The 18,225-nt window shown below is 41.9% G+C and overlaps 1 protein-coding gene across 4 annotated transcripts in view; it reads left to right on the top strand.

The window, feature by feature from the left end:
- Window positions 1–18,225, top strand: part of SGCZ (sarcoglycan zeta) — a 1,079,134-nt gene that overhangs the window by 1,017,481 nt on the left and 43,428 nt on the right. For all 4 annotated transcript variants that reach the window (XM_056558613.1, XM_056558604.1, XM_056558590.1 and 1 more), the window contains one exon: window positions 10,383–10,455. In XM_056558613.1, the coding sequence (XP_056414588.1) occupies window positions 10,383–10,455 (73 nt within the window). The remainder of the gene's footprint in view (window positions 1–10,382; window positions 10,456–18,225) is intronic.

The raw sequence follows: 18,225 nt of genomic DNA, 5'->3' as shown, positions 1-18,225 counted from the left end.
TCGAAGTTGGAGGAGCAGAAGCATCTGGAGATGGGTATGACACACAGCTCCCTTCGGCTGAGGTGGTGGAGCCTTGGCTTGCTATAACAGGGAGCAGCGTTCCACTGGGCGATGCAGCAGACCACCACATCGGAGCCCCAGTTCTCCCAGGCCGCTATATGGTGATGATGCATATGTTTACGCAGGGCCATGGTGCCAACATTGGGACCCTGGCCACGCTTCACCTTCTGCCAACACATCTTGCATGTGCCCAGGTTAACATCCTCCGGATGCTTGATGAAAGACTGCCACCTCGCCAAGTAGCTGATTTTCCCACCTACAGTCCGCACTGATTGACTGCTACTGCCGCCGCCGACAAAAGAAACCCCTGTTCCACTACTTCCCGGGAAAGTAGGCTGCCGCGAAGCAGGGGGTCTACCAATGGCACGTTTGGCTCCAGACTGTCCACTGCTGCCACCATGCTCACTGTCAACCATGCTACCACCTTGCTGGCTGAGCTGCTGCCTCACGGGCAACTGGCAACCCTCTTCTCCTGCTGATGATGAAGCCCCTTCTGCACCCGGCTCCCAAGTGCGATCGGCTTCATCATCATTGAGTTATGTCTGCACATCACTGATATCCTCCTCAGGTTCCTCAACAGTGTCTGCTTCAGGAGTTTGAACGTTTGCAACACCACCTCCCATGCCACTCTCCTCATCACTACTTGCCTGCCTAGCGGAGGAAGCAGCAGATGTCTCCTCCACTCCTTGACTGGGCAGTAGCTGCTGACTGTCCTCTAGATCGTTCTCACTAAATAGTGGAGCTGAACCCACCTCTGCCTAAAGAATTTAAGCCTCTGCCTGATGGATTTAGGCCTCTGCCACTCCTCTGTGAATGTCCTGGCACTTCTCTGCCTGACATATTTAGTGCATATATGAGGGAAGAACAATACGCTCCACTATGCTTAAAACTGTTTTTGTCTACAACACCAGCAGGTGGGTACTTTTGGCTGTCCTTTCACAGTATCTAGGCCCTTAAGACTTTAACTGGAACAAAATGGTACACCAATTAGATGTACGTATGTGGTATTCACTTAAGAGGGAAGACAATACGCTCTAGTATGCTTAAAACAATATTTGTCTACAACACCAGAGCTGCAGCACACAGTCACTGTGTACTTCCCCCAAAATTGCACTCTCTCTCTCAATCTCACTCCCTTCCCTATCAGTGCTTCTAGGCTGGATTTGGGCTTAAGGTGAATCGCTGCTGTAAAAAAGCTTTTCTATGCAACACACACTGCTCTCTGTTTCTCTCTGCAATAGAACGCTGATGTGACTGGGAGGTGAATCGCTGCTGTAAAAATGCTTTTCTGTGCAACACACACTGCTGTCTGTCCCTCTTTCTCTGTAATAGAACGCTGATGTGACTGGCTGCAAGATGGCTGCTGACTATATATGGCTGTGAGATCACAGGGGTGACTGGCTGCTGATAGGCTGCATGCTGCATGTGATTCAGGGTCATCCCATTGACCCTTTTTCCCGCCTTCCCAAGATGCCTTGCCCCATGTCCTCACATGTGGTTCCACCATTTTATATGCCTGGCCTCTGGAGCCTGGACCGCACTAAATGGAGTTAAACAAATTGATTTGCGCAATCGAATTGTTACAATATTCACATTTGTTAATAATCAATTTTTTCCAGAAATTCGTAATGAATTTGGATACATAATTCGCTCAAGCCTACCTACAGGCCTTGGAAGTGTCAACAAATATAATAAGCGTGAATTCACGATTGAAATATTTTTTTTTTTTAGCCATGAAGTGGGTTATAGTTAATCTACTGCAAAATTTGCAATGATGTTTAACCTTCTGGAAGTTTCTCTCATTTGCACACATGGGGGGACATTATCATTGGCTTTACACCACTTTAACCCCTTAACGACGCAGGACGTATATTTACGTCCTGCGCCGGCTCCCGCGATATGAAGCGGGATCGCGCCGCGATCCCGCATCATATTGCGTGGGTCCCGGAGCTAATCAACGGCCGGGACCCGCGGCTAATACCACACATCGCCGATCGCGGCGATGTGCGGTATTAACCCTTTAGAAGCGGCGGTCAAAGCTGACCGCCGCTTCTAAAGTGAAACTGAAAGTATCCCGGCTGCTCAGTCGGGCTGTTCGGGACCGCCGCGGTGAAATCGCGGCGTCCCGAACACCTGATCGGACACCGGGAGGGCTCTTACCTGCCTCCTCGGTGTCCGATCGACGAATGACTGCTCCGTGCCTGAGATCCAGGCAGGAGCAGTCAAGCGCCGATAATGCTGATCACAGGCGTGTTAATACACGCCTGTGATCAGGATGAAAGATCAGTGTGTGCAGTGTTATAGGTCCCTAGGGGACCTATAACACTGCAAAAAAAAAGTAAAAAAAAAGTGTTAATAAAGGTCATTTAACCCCTTCCCTAATAAAAGTTTGAATCACCCCCCTTTTCCCATAAGAAAAATAAAACAGTGTAAAAAAAAATAAAAATAAACATATGTGGTATCGCCGCGTGCGTAAATGTCCGAACTATAAAAATATATCATTAATTAAGCCGTACGGTCAATGGCGTACGCGCAAAAAAATTCCAAATTCCAAAAAAGCGTATTTTGGTAACTTTTTATAACATTAAAAAATGAATAAAAAGTGATAAAAAAGTCAGATCAAAACAAAAATCATACCAATAAAAACTTCAGATCACGGCGCAAAAAATGAGTCCTCATACCGCCCCGTACGTGGAAAAATTAAAAAGTTATAGGGGTCAGAAGATGACATTTTTAAACGTATAAATGTTCCTGCATGTAGTTATGATTTTTTCCAGAAGTGCGACAAAATCAAACCTATATAAGTAGGGTATCATTTTAACCGTATGGACCTACAGAATAATGATAAGGTGTAATTTTTACCGAAATATGCACTGCGTAGAAACGGAAGCCCCCAAAAGTTACAAAATGGCGTTTTTTTTTCGATTTTGTCGCACAATGATTTTTTTTTCCGATTCGCCGTGCATTTTTGGGTAAAATGACTAATGTCACTGCAAAGTAGAATTGGCGACGCAAAAAATAAGCCATAACATGGATTTTTAGGTGGAAAATTGAAAGGGTTATGATTTTTTAAAGGTAAGGAGGAAAAAACGAAAGTGCAAAAACGGAAAAACCCTGAGTCCTTAAGGGGTTAAAGGGGTACTCTGCTCTTAGACATCTTAGGGGATAAGATATCTAGGGGCAGAGTACCCCTTTAATGTTCTTAATGTCCCTGCCAATTTTGTGCAATAAACTAAATTTTTGTGCAGCATTGGTAGAATTTTTGTTTTTTTGTTTTAAAGTTGTCTACTGTTTGGTGCACCGGACACCACATTTTTGCAGTGGAGATGTATTTATTATTTGCACAAATTAAATTTAGAAGTGTTTTTTTTTTTTTTCACAAAGCCTACTTTTTTTTTGCGCAAACCTACACCCTCATATGACACACACAAATGTGTCAGATGTCAGAGCACAAAGCTTAAAAATAACTCTGCAGCTCACTGGTTTCTGTAACTGTGCAGAATTTATCAAGTCTGATTTATCAAGTCTGTGCACCATTTGGGTACATTTTGAGACCCTGTGTAAAAATACCCCAAACAAACAGGGATAAAATCTATATTACATCACAAAAACATTGATAAATGTCCCCCATGATCTTTGGAGCTCAGTCAAAATAACCAGTAGGTTTTTGTTTACTTCTCTTACAAGGCCCTTTTCCAGTTTCTTTTATTTAAGAATTATGCAGGTCACTGTGCTCTTTCAGGGTAGAATTTTTTTGTAACCTTCACCAGATCTGTGTATCCACGCAATCTAATCTCTAAGCTCTACCAGCAGTTCTTTCCGCCTCATGGCTTGATTTTTGCTCTGATATGCATTGTTAACCCCTTAAGGACGCAGGACGTAAATGTACGTCCTGGTGAGGTGGTACTTAACGCACCAGGACGTACATTTACGTCCTAAGCATAACCGCGGGCATCGGAGCGATGCCCGTGTCATGCGCGGCTGATCCCGGCTGCTAATCGCAGCCAGGGACCCGCCGGCAATGGCCGACGCCCGCGATCTCGCGGGCGTCCGCCATTAACCCCTCAGGTGCCGGGATCAATACAGATCCCGGCATCTGCGGCGGTTCGCGATTTAAATGAACGATCGGATCGCCCGCAGCGCTGCTGCGGGGATCCGATCATTCATAACGCCGCACGGAGGTCCCCTCTCCTTCCTCCGTGCGGCTCCCGGCGTCTCCTGCTCTGGTCTGTGATTGAGCAGACCAGAGCAGAAGATGACCGATAATACTGATCTGTTCTATGTCCTATACATAGAACAGATCAGTATTAGCAATCATGGTATTGCTATGAATAGTCCCCTATGGGGACTATTCAAGTGTAAAAAAAAATGTAAAAAAATGTAAAAGTAAAAGTAAAAAAAAAAGTGAAAAATCCCCTCCCCCAATAAAAAAGTAAAACGTCCGTTTTTTCCAATTTTACCCCCAAAAAGCGTAAAAAACATTTTTTATAGACATATTTGGTATCGCCGCATGTGTAAATGTCCGAACTATTAAAATAAAATCTTAATGATCCCGTACGGTGAACGGCGTGAACGAAAAAAAATAAAAAAAGTCCAAAATTCCTACTTTTTTAATACATTTTATTAAAAAAAAATTATAAAAAATGTATTAAAAGTTTTTTTATATGCAAATGTGGTATCAAAAAAAAGTACAGATCATGGCGCAAAAAATGAGCCCCCATAACACCACTTATACGGAAAAAAAAAAAAGTTAGAGGTCATCAAAATAAAGGGATTATAAACGTACTAATTTGGTTAAAAAGTTTGTGATTTTTTTTAAGCGCAACAATAATATAAAAGTATATAATAATGGGTATCATTTTAATCGTATTGACCCTCAGAATAAAGAACACACGTCACTTTTACCAGAAATTGTACGGCGTGAAAACAAAACCTTCCAAAATTAGCAAAATTGCGTTTTTCGTTTTAATTTCCCCACAAAAATAGTGTTTTTTGGTTGCGCCATACATTTTATGATATAATAAGTTATGTCATTACAAAGGACAACTGGTCGCGCAAAAAACAAGCCCTCATACTAGTCTGTGGATGAAAATATAAAAGAGTTATGATTTTTAGAAGGCGAGGAGGAAAAAATGAAAACGTAAAAATTAAATTGTCTGAGTCCTTAAGGCCAAAATGGGCTGAGTCCTTAAGGGGTTAAAGGGGTATTCCAGGCTAAAACTTTTTTTTATATATCAACTGGCTCCAGAAAGTTAAACAGATTTGTAAATTACTTTGATTAAAAAATCTTAATCCTTCCAATAGTTATTAGCTTCTGAAGTTGAGTTGTTGTTTTCTGTCTAACTGCTCTCTGATGACTCACGTCCCGGGAGCTGTGCAGTTCCTATGGGGATATTTTCCCATCATGCACAGCTCCCGGGACGTGACATCATCAATGAGCAGTTAGACAGAAAACTTCAGAAGCTAATAACTATTGGAAGGATTACGATTTTTTAATAGAAGTAACTTACAAATCTGTTTAACTTTCCGGAGTCAGTTGATATATATATATATATATATATATATATATATATATATAAAAAGATGATCAATAGAAATGGGAGGAGCCATAGCTAAAGTTTAAGTGTCATATTAAAGGATTGTAATACTTATGACCAAATTCCAAAATTTTTGTTTTGGAGTATTACCATCAAGCATTTATTAGCCAATCAATTTCATAGTGTTTCTTTTTCCCTGCATTTAGCATCTTGTTCAAAAAACTTTTGAATTTTTAATTTTTTTTGTAAAGTGAATATCTAAGTACATCAATATGTCTGTATTTTTAATCTAATATTGCACACACTGAAAGTCAATCAGAAAGTGGTTGCTAGTGTCTATAATTCTAATGATGGAATTATGGAAACAAATAGTGTGTGCACTGACAGCCACTTATCCATTGCCTTTCATTGTGTACAATATTAGATTAAAATAATAATATTCTATTATGTGGACATATTTTGTTATTCATTTTTTGACATGTTTATCTAGCGTAAGACAGGAAATAAGTTTTTAGGTGTTCTTAAGGAAAGGAAACAGGTATGCTGATGTTCTTTTTTTTAGAATCCCAGAAAGGTTTTGGATAAATGCATCAAAAAAATGCATCAAATTTTGTCACAAGGCAATATTCTGTTCAAGAAAATAGTTTCCCCAAGATTTAACCCCTTAACGACCAGGCCAATTTTCACTGTAGGACCAGAGAGTTTTTTGCACATCTGACCACTTTCACTTTAAGCATTAATAACTCTGGGATGCTTTTACCTATCATTCTGATTCCAAGATTGTTTTTTCGTTACATATTCTACTTTATGTTATTGGTAAAATTTTGTCGATACCTGCACCATATCTTAGTGAAAAATTCCAAAATTTGATGAAAAAATTTAACATTTTGCATTTTTCTAACTTTGAAGCTCTCTGCTTGTAAGGAAAATAGACATTCTAAATAAATTATACTCCGATTCACATATACAATATGTCTACTTTATGTTTGCATCATAAAGTTGACATGTTTTTACTTTTGGACGACATCAGAGGGCTTCAAAGTTCAGCAGCAATTTTTCAATTTTTCACCAAATTTTCTAAATCAGAATTTTTCATGGACCAGTTCAGGTTTGAAGTGGATTTGAAGGGCCTTCATATTAGAAATACCCCACAAATGACCCCATTATAAAAACTGCACCCCTCAAAGTATTCAAAATGACAATCAGTAAGTTTTTTAACCCTTTAGGTGTTTCACAGGAACAGCAGCAAAGTGAAGGAGAAAATTCAAAATCTTCATTTTTTACACTCGCATGTTCTTGTAGACCCAGTTTTTGAATTTTTACAAGAGGTAAAAGGAAAAAAGTCCTCTCAAAATTTGTAACCCAATTTCTCTCAAGTAAGAAAATACCTCATATGTGTATGTCAAGTGTTCGGCGGGCACTGTAGAGGGCTCAGGAGGGACGGAGCGACAATGGGATTTTGGAGAGTGTCTTTCTGAAATGGTTTTTGGGGGGCATGTCACATTTAGGAAGCCCCTATGGTGCCAGAACAGCAAAAAAAACACCTGGCATACTATTTTGGTAACTACACCCCTCAAGGAATGTAACAAGGGGTACAGGGAGCCTTAACTCCTCACAGGTATTTCACGACTTTTTGTTAAAGTCGGATGTGTAAATGAAAAAAAAAATTTCACTAAAATGCATTTTTTCCCCAAAATTTTACATTTTTAGAAGGGGTAAACAGAGAAAATTACCACCAAAATTTGTAACCCCATTTCTTCTGAGTATGGAAATACCCCGTGTCTGGACATCAAGTGCTCTGCTGGCACACTACAATGCTCAGAGGAGAAGGAGCGCCATTAAGCTTTTGAAAAGGGAATTTGTTTGGAATGGAAGTCGGGGGCCATATGTGTTTACCAAGCCCCCCGTGGTGCCAGAACAGTGGACCCCCCCCCCCCCACATGTGACCCCATTTTGGAAACAACACCCCTCACAGAATTTAATAAGGGGTGCAGTGAGTATTTACATTCCAATGGCGATTGATAGATCTTTGGAACAGTGGGCTGTGCAAATGAAAAATTACAATTTTGGACTACTGTTCCAAAAATCTGTCAGACCCCCGTGGGGCATAAATGCTCACTGTACCCCTTATTACATTACATGAGGGGTGTAGTTTCCAAAATTAGGTCACATGTGGGTATTCATTTTTTTGCGTTTATGTCAGAACCGCTGTAAAATCTGCCACCCCTGTGCAAAATCACCAATTTAGGCCTCAAATGTACATAGTGCGCTCTCACTCTTGAGCCTTGTCGTGCCCCCGCCGAGCATTTTATGCCCACATATAGGGTATTTCCGTTCTCAGGAGAAATTGCGTTACAAATTTTGTGGGTCTTTTTTTCCTTTTACCCCTTGTGAAAATAAAAAGTAAAGGACAACACCAGCATGTTAATGTAAAACATTTTTTTTTTACATTCTGGTGTAGACCCCAACTTTTCTTTTTCATAAGGGGTAAAAGGAGAAAAAGCCCCCCAAAATTTGTAGTGCAATTTCTCCCGAATACGGAAATACCCCATATGTGGCCCTAAACTGTTTCTTTGAAATACGACAGGGCTCCGAAGTGAGAGAGCGCCATGCGCATTTGAGGACTAAATTAGGGATTGCATAGGGTATTCTACGCCAGTGATTCCCAAACAGGGTGCCTCCAGCTGTTGCTAAACTCCCAGCATGCCTGGACAGTCAGTTGCTGTCCGGAAATGCTGGGAGTTGTTGTTTAGCAACAGCTGGAGGCTCCGTTTTGGAAACACTGTCGTACAATACGCTTTTCATTTTTATTGGGGGGATAGTTTAAGGGGGTGTATATGTTGTGTTTTACCCTTTATTTTGTGTTAGTATAGTGTAATGTAGTGTTTTAAGGGTACATTCACACTGGTTGGAAAACCTTCAGTTAGGTTCTGTCACCTAACTCAGTATTTACCAACCAGTGTGCCTCCAGCTGTTGCAAAACTACAACTCCCAGCATGTACTGATCGCCGAAGGGCATGCTGAGAGATGTAGTTATTCAACAGCTGGAGGTACACAACTACAACTCCCAGCATGTTTGGGCATGCTGGGATTTGCAGTTTTGCAACATCTGTAGGGCTACAATTTAGAGATCTCTAAACTGTGGACCTCCAGCTGTTGCAAAACTACAAATCCCAGCATTCCCAGATAGCAAAATGCTGTTTGGGCATGCTAGGAGTTCCAGTTTTGCAACATCCGGAGGGCCACAGTTAGAGAACACTGCCAGTGATTTCCAAACTGGGCCCTCCAGCTGTTGCAAAACTACAAATCCCTGCATGCCCTAACAGCTGTCTGGGCATGCTAGGAGTTGTAGTTTTGCAACGTCTGGAGGGTTACAATTTAGAGACCACTATATAGTGGTCTCAAACTGTACCCTCCAGATGTTGCTAGGCAACTCACCGGCTTCCGTCGGATCCAGGGAGCCAGCCGCATGACATCGCCGGACTCCGATCTCCTCCACCGATGGGCGCCCGCAGCCTCGCTCGCGGGGTAAGTGGACATCGGCGCCGGCGAAACCGAAAGTAAAGCACCCCGCCCCCGATCTGCTATTGGTGGTGGCGTCTAGACCACCAATAGCAGGGATAGGAGGGGTGGCACCCCGGCCACCTCACTCCTATCCCTTCAGGGAGATCGTGAGTGTCTCGGACAACCACGATCCCCCTTATATTCCGGGTCACCGAGTCACCATAGACCCGTATGACCCGGAATAGCCGCAAATCGCAAGTGTGAATTCACTTGCGATTTGCGGCGATCGCCGACATGGGGGGTCTGATGACCCCCCTGAGCATTTGCGCTGGGTGCCTGCTGATAGATATCAGCAGTCACCCCCGTCTGGTCCCCGCACGGCGTGGCAGGGACCGAAATTCCCACGGGCGTAAAGGTACGCCCTTGGTCGTTAAGTACCAGGGAGCAAAGGCGTACCTGTACGCCCTTGGTCCTTAAGGGGTTAAATAAGTACTCCACTGGAAAACTTTCTTTTTTTTTTTTTTATCAACTGGTGCCAGAAATTTAAACATATTTGTAAATTACTTCTATTTAAAAATCTTAATCCTTCCAGTATTTATCAGCGGCTGTTATGATCCACAGGAAGTTCTTTTCTTTTTTAATTTCCTTTCTGCCTGACCACAGTGCTGTTTGCTGACACCTCTGTCCATTTTGAGAACTTTCCAGAGAAGAAGCAAATCCCCTTTGAAAACCTATCAGCAGAGATTAAGATTTTTGTAATAGAAGTAATTTACAAATCTGCTTAACTTTCTGGCACCAGTTGATTTTAAAAAAAAAAAAGGTTTCCACCGGGGTACCCCTTTAAGTTCTAAAAAAAAAAAAAGACCACCTGGCATCCCTGGATAGTATTGAGTTATCACCAGCTTTATGGAGTTTGGAGTTATCACAGCTTTTACAAATGTTATTGCTAAATGATATTGCTGAGCTGATTTAATAGATATACTGTATTTTGCATTATTATTGCTGTTTTTTGTTAAGCATAATAATAATTATAATAATAATCAAATAGAAATTATTGATTTATTTCAATGTTAAGTTTAATTTTTTTCAATTGATCAGCTTTGCTATAGAAAAGTATAAGAAAGTATATAGAAAAGTATAAGAACAATTTCAGCCTCCCTAAGGAGTAGGAGAAAACAATTACTGTAAAGACTGCTTTGTTGGCATATTTCAACAGGAGAGAAAACTATTATTTTAAGAAACTTCTGAAATGATCGCTGAAATGAATTGTTTTTATTGTAGGAACAGAGGGTGCTGTATTTGGCCATTCAGTGGAAACACCACATATACGAGCAGGACCCTCTCAAGACCTCAGGTAACAAAAAAATGATAACACATATAAACATTTTTAGTCAAGATAAATGTTTTATATCATGCTACATTATTTACTTACTATGAATTTTATTCTGCTCTGAATTGCTAAAATACATTACATTATAGGCTATATACTTTGAAAAACACTGTAAAGGTGACTGTGCTTGCTGTTATACTATTCATTTGAGTTATGTTCTGTTTAACCTCTGAGCTATCTATTCTACACAAGCAAACACTGTAAATCACAGGTTAAGTAAATGGAATTTCTGATGGTTTAATAACAACCACATCCCTGGTGATTATATAGTAATATTAGTTCTAATATGATGGATTTCTTCAGACATATATTTAATTTATCTTTCTCAAAACTTACACTATTGGTCCAAGAGGTCACATCTCAGATAATCAAACCATACAGACTTTTCTCCTGTGTTTACAGGTTGTCTTCAGATTGTGTTCCTAATAGTGGGAAGAACAAAAGAAAAGAAAAAACAACCATTAAATTGAGAAATTACCAGCAACAATTTTCACAATTCAGTTTGTCTTTTTTATTAAATAAATAGAAAGATGGTTGCATTTTTAAGCTTACACATACAACTGAAAATACAATCTGCGAACATAGCCTTATCCTACAGCCAACTGCAAATCCCCTTATTAAACAAATATTACTGACATATAATAATATGAGATAATTGAAGATTTTCCTAGTTTTAATGACGGAAAATATAGATTTTATTAACGACAGGAGGCGATCAATATTTGCATTATCTTTCTTTACTGAACTCACATAGCAGCGAAACAGTTAATGAAAGTTTGTAGAGAAGAAAACTTAGGTGTAACCAAGCATGACAGGTAATCACAGGTGCACTAATCATACTCTTAGTACAGGTAATAAATAGCCAGGCAGGTTAAGTCCCACCCTCTTTCTGAGATGCGACAAAGTAATAAACAATTAAAATAAACCATAGTCCAGAATTCCAGGAAGAAACAAACAGACTATCAAACTGAAGACTCTTAGATGAAAACGAAGATCTTGAACTGGAACATGGAGTCATCAAAAACTTTTAGCTGAAAGGATTCTTCCGAAGAGTAGTCCATGGATATGGGATGAAGATCATCAATATGCTGAAAAATATAAAAATGGTAAATCATAATAAGGGAGGGATAGAAATGATAGGGAGGGATATTGCTTGCCTCCTGTCGTTAATAAAATCTATATTTTCCGTCATTAAAACTAGGAAAATCTTCAATTTTATGTCCGACAGGAGGCTCCCAATATTTGCAAGTTTAAAGCTATAAAAACATAGGCAATAAATTATACATTATAGAATAGACATGGAGACATGAGTGTCTGGTCTGAAGTAAAATGTTTTAAATGTATGTTCGGTTGACCAGTTGGCTGCTTTAAGAAGATCAAAGAGAGATCCTCCTTTTTGAATGGTTTTGGTGGACATAGCTCCTCGGGTAGAGTGTGCTCCGAATTTGGAGGTATCAATTCCAGCCATATCCATGGCTATCCTGACCCATCTTGCTAAGGTAGCTGATGTAACTGGAAGATGGGGTTTATAATAAGATATGAGTAATTGGGGGAGAGAGTGATTACGAAGAGAAGATGTTTTATGTTCGTAAGATTTTAGGCATCTAACTACACAAAGTTTGGGATGGTTAATGAAGGTGGGATAGAAGACCGAATGGATATTGGTTTTTGTACGTTGGGAAATAGCAAAATGAACCCCGTGGGGAGAAAAGGATCTATTTGAAATATCTAGAGCTTTGACATCTGAAACTCTCTTTATAGAAATGAGGCAAAGAAGTACCGTAAGTTTAATCGAAAGTAATTTCAAGGGAAGGAGATCATTATCTTCCCAAGAAGAAAAGAGATTGAGAATTAGGGAGATGTCCCAGGTGGATTCATATTTAGGACGAGGAGGTCTTTTGAGGCGAATTCCTTTCAATAATCTACATATAAGAGGGTGCTTACCAATTGGGAGAGAATTGATGTGTTTGTGCTCTGCCGAAATGGCAGAGCGGTACAGATTTATAGTTCTGTAAGCTTTGCCTGAGTCAAAGGATTCTGAAAGAAAATTTAGGATATGGGAGATAGATGCTCGAACGGGATCCAGAGATCGTTGAGAGCACCAATGAACCCAAAGTCTCCAAGCTGATCTGTAAGCCTTGTGGGTACCTGGAGCCCATGATTCTGAGAGGATGTCTTTAGTTGATTGTGAAAGTTCGCAATCAAGTGGGGATTGCCTGTGATCATCCAGGCAATGAGTGATAGAGAGCCGGATAGGATCAAGGGGTGAGGGTTCCCTAGAGGGTCCTGAAGAAGAAGAGGGAAAACAGGTAGGATTTTTGGAATATCCATGGATAGTTGGAGAACTTGGGGAAACCAAGTTTGGGATGGCCACCATGGGGTAATCAATACCATAGTCGACCGTTGAGTTACCACCTGAGATAATACTCTCGGAATCATTGCAAATGGAGGGAAAGCGTAGAGGGTTTTTTGTGGCCACAGTTGAAGAAAGGCATCTATTCCCAAAGCTTCCGGGTCCGGTCTCCAGCTGAAGAAAAGAGATAATTGATTGTTCAAGCGGGAAGCAAAAAGGTCCATATAAAGAGGTCCCCATATGGAATTGATAGAGGAGAAAACGGAGGAATCCAGTCTCCAGTCGCTGGAATCTGTAAGGAAGCTAGAATTCCAGTCTGCGATGGAATTGGCTAAACCAGGTAAGTATTCTGCTTTCAAAATAATATTCTTTTCTAAGCAGAAATGCCAGAAATCCTTCACAATGTCTGATAAAGCTTTGGAAGTTGTACTTCCCAAGCGGTTGATGTACTGAACCGCTGAGATATTGTCCATTCGAAGCAAAATACAGCAGTGTGATCTGTACTTTGCGAAACTCTTCAGGGCAAAGGAACCTGCTAAGAGTTCCAGACAGTTGATATGAAGGTTGGCTTCGTTCTCTGACCATTTTCCTCCTGTGGTGAGTATCCCACAGCGAGCTCCCCAGCCTGATAGGCTGGCATCCGACTCTATGATTATGTCCGGAGTGTAATGAAAAATGGTCTTGCCATTCCAAGATTCTAGGTGAGAAAGCCACCATAGAAGTTCTTCCCTGGCTTCGATAGAGATGGTTATCAAGTCTGAATAGTTCATGCCCTGTCTCAGATGGTGAATTTTGAGACGTTGTAAAGCATGATAGTGTAACGGTGCTGGGAAGACAGCTTGTATTGAGGCGGATAACAGGCCAATTATCCGAGCAAGTGCCCGTAAGGATATCATCCGTTTGCTCAAGGCAGATCTGATTTCTTTCCGAATTATTTTCAGTTTTTTGGTAGGTAGGCTTAAGATAGTTTTCTGGGTGTCTATCATGAAACCCAAGAATTCCACTTCCCTTGACGGGGTCAGAATTGATTTTTTGTTGTTGATGGAAAAACCTAGTGAGGTGAGAAGAGATATTGTCCATTGAAGGTGTTGGAGAAGAGTTGTTTGAGACTGAGCCATGATGAGAATGTCGTCCAAGTAAATAATTAGACGGACACCTCTGCTCCTGAGAATGGATGTAATGGGTTTCATGAGCTTTGTAAAGCACCATGGGGCTGACGACAGGCCGAAGGGGAGGCAGGTGAACTGCCATTTTTGACCTTTCCAGATAAACTGGAGGTATTGTTGGTGGGTGGAATGTATTGGAACAGTGAGGTAGGCATCTTTTAGATCTACCTTCACTAGCCAATCTCCTTAAATCAAGATGTCCCTGAGAAGGTGTATCCCTTCCATTTTGAAGTGTTGGTATAATACAAACTTGTTCAAAAGGCGAAGGTTGATTACTGGTCTGTATCCGCCATCTTTTTTCTTCACAAGAAAAAGATTGCTAAGGAAGCCTTGTGTGTGATTTGGGATTGGAATAATTGCTCCTTTGGAATGAAGGTCTATGATCTCTTGATCTACAAGTTTTTGGTCTGAAATTGAAAACTGAATTGGTATGGGAAGAGTGTGTTGTATTGGTGGAGTCATGAAGTCTATCAGGAATCCTGAAACCGTGTTCAGAATCCAAAGGTCTGAGGTTATTGAAGACCAAGCATGAATAAAATGTTGGAGTCTTCCTCCTAGGGGAAGAAGGAAAGAAGATAGAGGAACTGGACTTACCTGAAGATGGTCTGGTCCTGGGGTAGCCTATGTTGCCTCTGGATCTCCATGGGCGTCCTCTAGTTGGAAAGAATGGAGCTGGAGTGAAGGAGGATGATTGTTGAAAGTTGCTTCTTTCTTGATTGGAGCCTCTAGGGTACTGCCTAGATGAGGAGGTTCTGCTGGGAAAGCGGCCCCTACCTTTCCCAGCCTTCCCAAAAATTTTACAGGGAAAAACTTTCTTTAAAGATGATTGGGCTTTGTCAAGGGATGTAAAAATCCCGACAAATTTCCCTATTTCCTTAATAAAAGCGTCTCCAAAGAGAAGCCCTTCAGAAGAGTTTTCCAACTCATGTGTTGCTAGATTAGCTAATTGAGGATCCATCCGCAATAGCTGAATTAGCATTGCCTAGTAGGCAAAGGGCTCTTTGTGCCCAACCACGCAAAGTGTTGGCATCAATGGGGTGTCCTGAGGCTATTGCTGAATCAGATATTTCTAATATCTGTGTTAGAGGGCCTAGGACATCAAGCTATTTTTCTTGACAGGCCTTGAAGGATCTGTCTAGACCTTTTTTAGGATTCTTCCCCGTTTTATTTAGATACTTGACTAGAATAGGGTCAAGTTCGGGGGTGCATTCTGCTTTTTCAGGCAGATTAGGCCGAGGGCATTCAGATCTTAACTTGTTTCGGGTGGATCTGTCCAAAGGTTTCCTAATTCTGGCAGACAGATATTTTGCAAGATGGGAATTTGGCACCCATTCTGAGGATCTTGGGTGATGAATCAGATCCTGGTTGAAATATGGGGTGCCCTGGCTATCTAGAAAAACCGTTTCTGTAGTTGTCCCAGTTTCTGGGTCATTATGTGTTTCAGCAATTTCACCTTCCTCATACTCCATTTCTTCAGCAGAAGAATGATCAGATATATCTGAGTATGAGTCAGAGTCATTATCTGAGGAAGATGGGACCACATATGAATCAGGTTTGGATCTTTTAAGAGCCTTTTTGCCCTAGCACTTTTGACTTCCCTCTGGGCAGTGGGTCTGGGATGTTTAGGGTTAACATCAGTATGGTGACTAGTTGTAGCCAAATTTTCATTCGTGTCCTGACCTAACCCAGGGCGAGAGTGTCGCTTAGACAGGGTTTCATGGTCGTCATTTGCACAGAAATTTCTTTTATGTGTGCGTTTCCCCTGAGATTTGAAACCTTTAGCTAAACCAGTTGTGGACTCCTCTGCAGACCAAAATATGTCTGAAGGAGTAGAGGGTTTATTAAAACTGGGGTTATTGTGTGACATAGCCGATGACACGGATTCTGATATGGTCTCACGTATAGAGGAGATAGCTGATTTTATAGCTAATTGTATTGTATGGTCTACCATATTTTTTACGGCAGTTGGGTCTGACATATCAATATCGCCAGAGGTAGAGGAATGTTCCTCTCTAGAGGTTTTATTTTCAGAGGACATTGAAATAGTAAGTTACTATGGTAAGTATACCGATAGAAATTATAGGGTAGTAATAAATTATGGCCTCAGAAATATAAGTATGACTGGAAAATAGTTATAATTAATAGCTATCTGCCGGAGAATAACTTTCCTGAGTGAAATAAATCTTTTGGTAAAGTCTGACAGGAGCTGAGAAGCGCTGCGGAGCTGTGACAGGGTCGCGGCGGGAGAGCTAACAGGCACACTTGAGCTGTTACAGAGATATTCAGTGAGAAGCGAGATCTCGCGATAAACGGGAGTTGAACTGTGAGGAGAAATTGAGCTGTGTGGGAGAGCGCGCGCTGGAGTGAAAGAGAAAAGTTTACAAGGTATATATCATTGACACAAGGGAATATATGATGGAACAAAGATTACCGGGAGGAGGAGGGGGGGGGAGGGGGTTGTTTGGCACGGGAGACGGTCTAAGTGTGTATAGTGTAATGAGTAATGTAATGTACCAGCGTATATGTGTGAACAATGTATAATACTGCAATTCCGGTAACAATATTATATTATATTTAAACAATATATTACTGCAATATAACACTTGAGAGAGAAGACAATATGGTACTTATCTCTTGAGTGAGCAGCGAAGAAAGAGGGTGGGACTTAACCTGCCTGGCTATTTATTACCTGTACTAAGAGTATGATTAGTGCACCTGTGATTACCTGTCATGCTTGGGTACACCTAAGTTTTCTTCTCTACAAACTTTCATTAACTGTTTCGCTGCTATGTGAGTTCAGTAAAGAAAGATAATGCAAATATTGGGAGCCTCCTATCGGACATAAAATTGAGATTTGATAACTTGCTGGTACCAGTTCATTTAAAAAAAAAAATTCCACCGGAGTACCCCTTAAATCTACTCTTTACAGTTACATACTGTCATCAGTTTCTTATGCAGTCACAGAGATTACCATTAAAAATTGTAAAATATTCCCTCATATTATATCTGATTATCTATACATGGATTTTATGAAGACCAATTTACTATAATTTATTATCTAAGGGTAGTCCGAATGCTTTACATGAAAGTTATAACTGCATAACTGTGCATGTGTTATGCCTAGCGCTCCGGGTCCCCGCTCCTCCCCGGAGCGCTTACGGCGTCTCTCTCTCTGCAGCGCCCCGGTCGGTCCCGCTGACCGGGAGCGCTGCACTGTCATGGCCGTCGGGGATGCGATTCGCACAGCGGGACGCGCCCGCTCGCGAATCGCATCCCAGGTCACTTACCCGTCCCGGTCCCCTGCTGTCATGTGCTGGCGCGCGCGGCTCCGCTCTCTAGGGCGCGCGCGCGCCAGCTCTCTGAGACTTAAAGGGCCAGTGCACCAATGATTGGTGCCTGGCCCAATTAGCTTAATTGGCTTCCACCTGCTCCCAGACTATATCTGATCACTGCCCCTGCACTCCCCTGCCGGATCTTGTTGCCTTAGAGCCTAGTGAAAGCGTTACTGTGTTTGTCCATACTGTGTACTTGACCTCCTGCTATTGCCTTATTGACTACGATTCTTGCTGCCTGCCCCGACCTTCTGCTACGTCCGACCTTGCTTTTGTCTACTCCCTTGTACCGCGCCTATCTTCAGCAGTCAGAGAGGTTGAGCCGTTGCTAGTGGATACGACCTGGTCACTACCGCCGCAGCAATACCATCCCGCTTTGCGGCGGGCTCTGGTGAACACCAGTAGTGACTTAGAACCGGTCCACTAGCACGGTCCACGCCAATCCCTCTCTGGCACAGAGGATCCACCTCCTGCCAGCCGGCATCATAACAGTACCCCCCCCCCCCCTTAGGTCTCCCCTTCTCTTTGTCCGGTAACTGCCTCCCCTGGGATGAGGACACCGGGAAAGAATGGAGGGTTTCCTCAACGACAGTAGATCCGGCCATGGATCCCGCTGAAGTTCCTCTGCCAGTTGTCGCCGACCTCACTACACTGGTCGCCCAGCAAGCCCGACAGATCGCCCAACAAGATCACCAGCTGTCTTACTTGACCACCATGACACAGCAACTCCAGTCGCAGCTACAGCAGCTTCAGTCACAGCTACAGCAATTTCAGTCTCAGCTACAGCAGCAACAACCATCTCCTCCGCCAGCTCCTGCACCTCTTCCGCAGCGAGTGGCCACTCCTAGCCTCCGCTTGTCCCTGCCGGACAAATTTGATGGGG

This window comes from Hyla sarda, chromosome 1 (genome assembly GCF_029499605.1).
Source record: "Hyla sarda isolate aHylSar1 chromosome 1, aHylSar1.hap1, whole genome shotgun sequence".
Taxonomy (NCBI): Eukaryota; Metazoa; Chordata; class Amphibia; order Anura; family Hylidae; genus Hyla; species Hyla sarda.
This window is presented reverse-complemented; position numbering and strand designations above follow the sequence as displayed.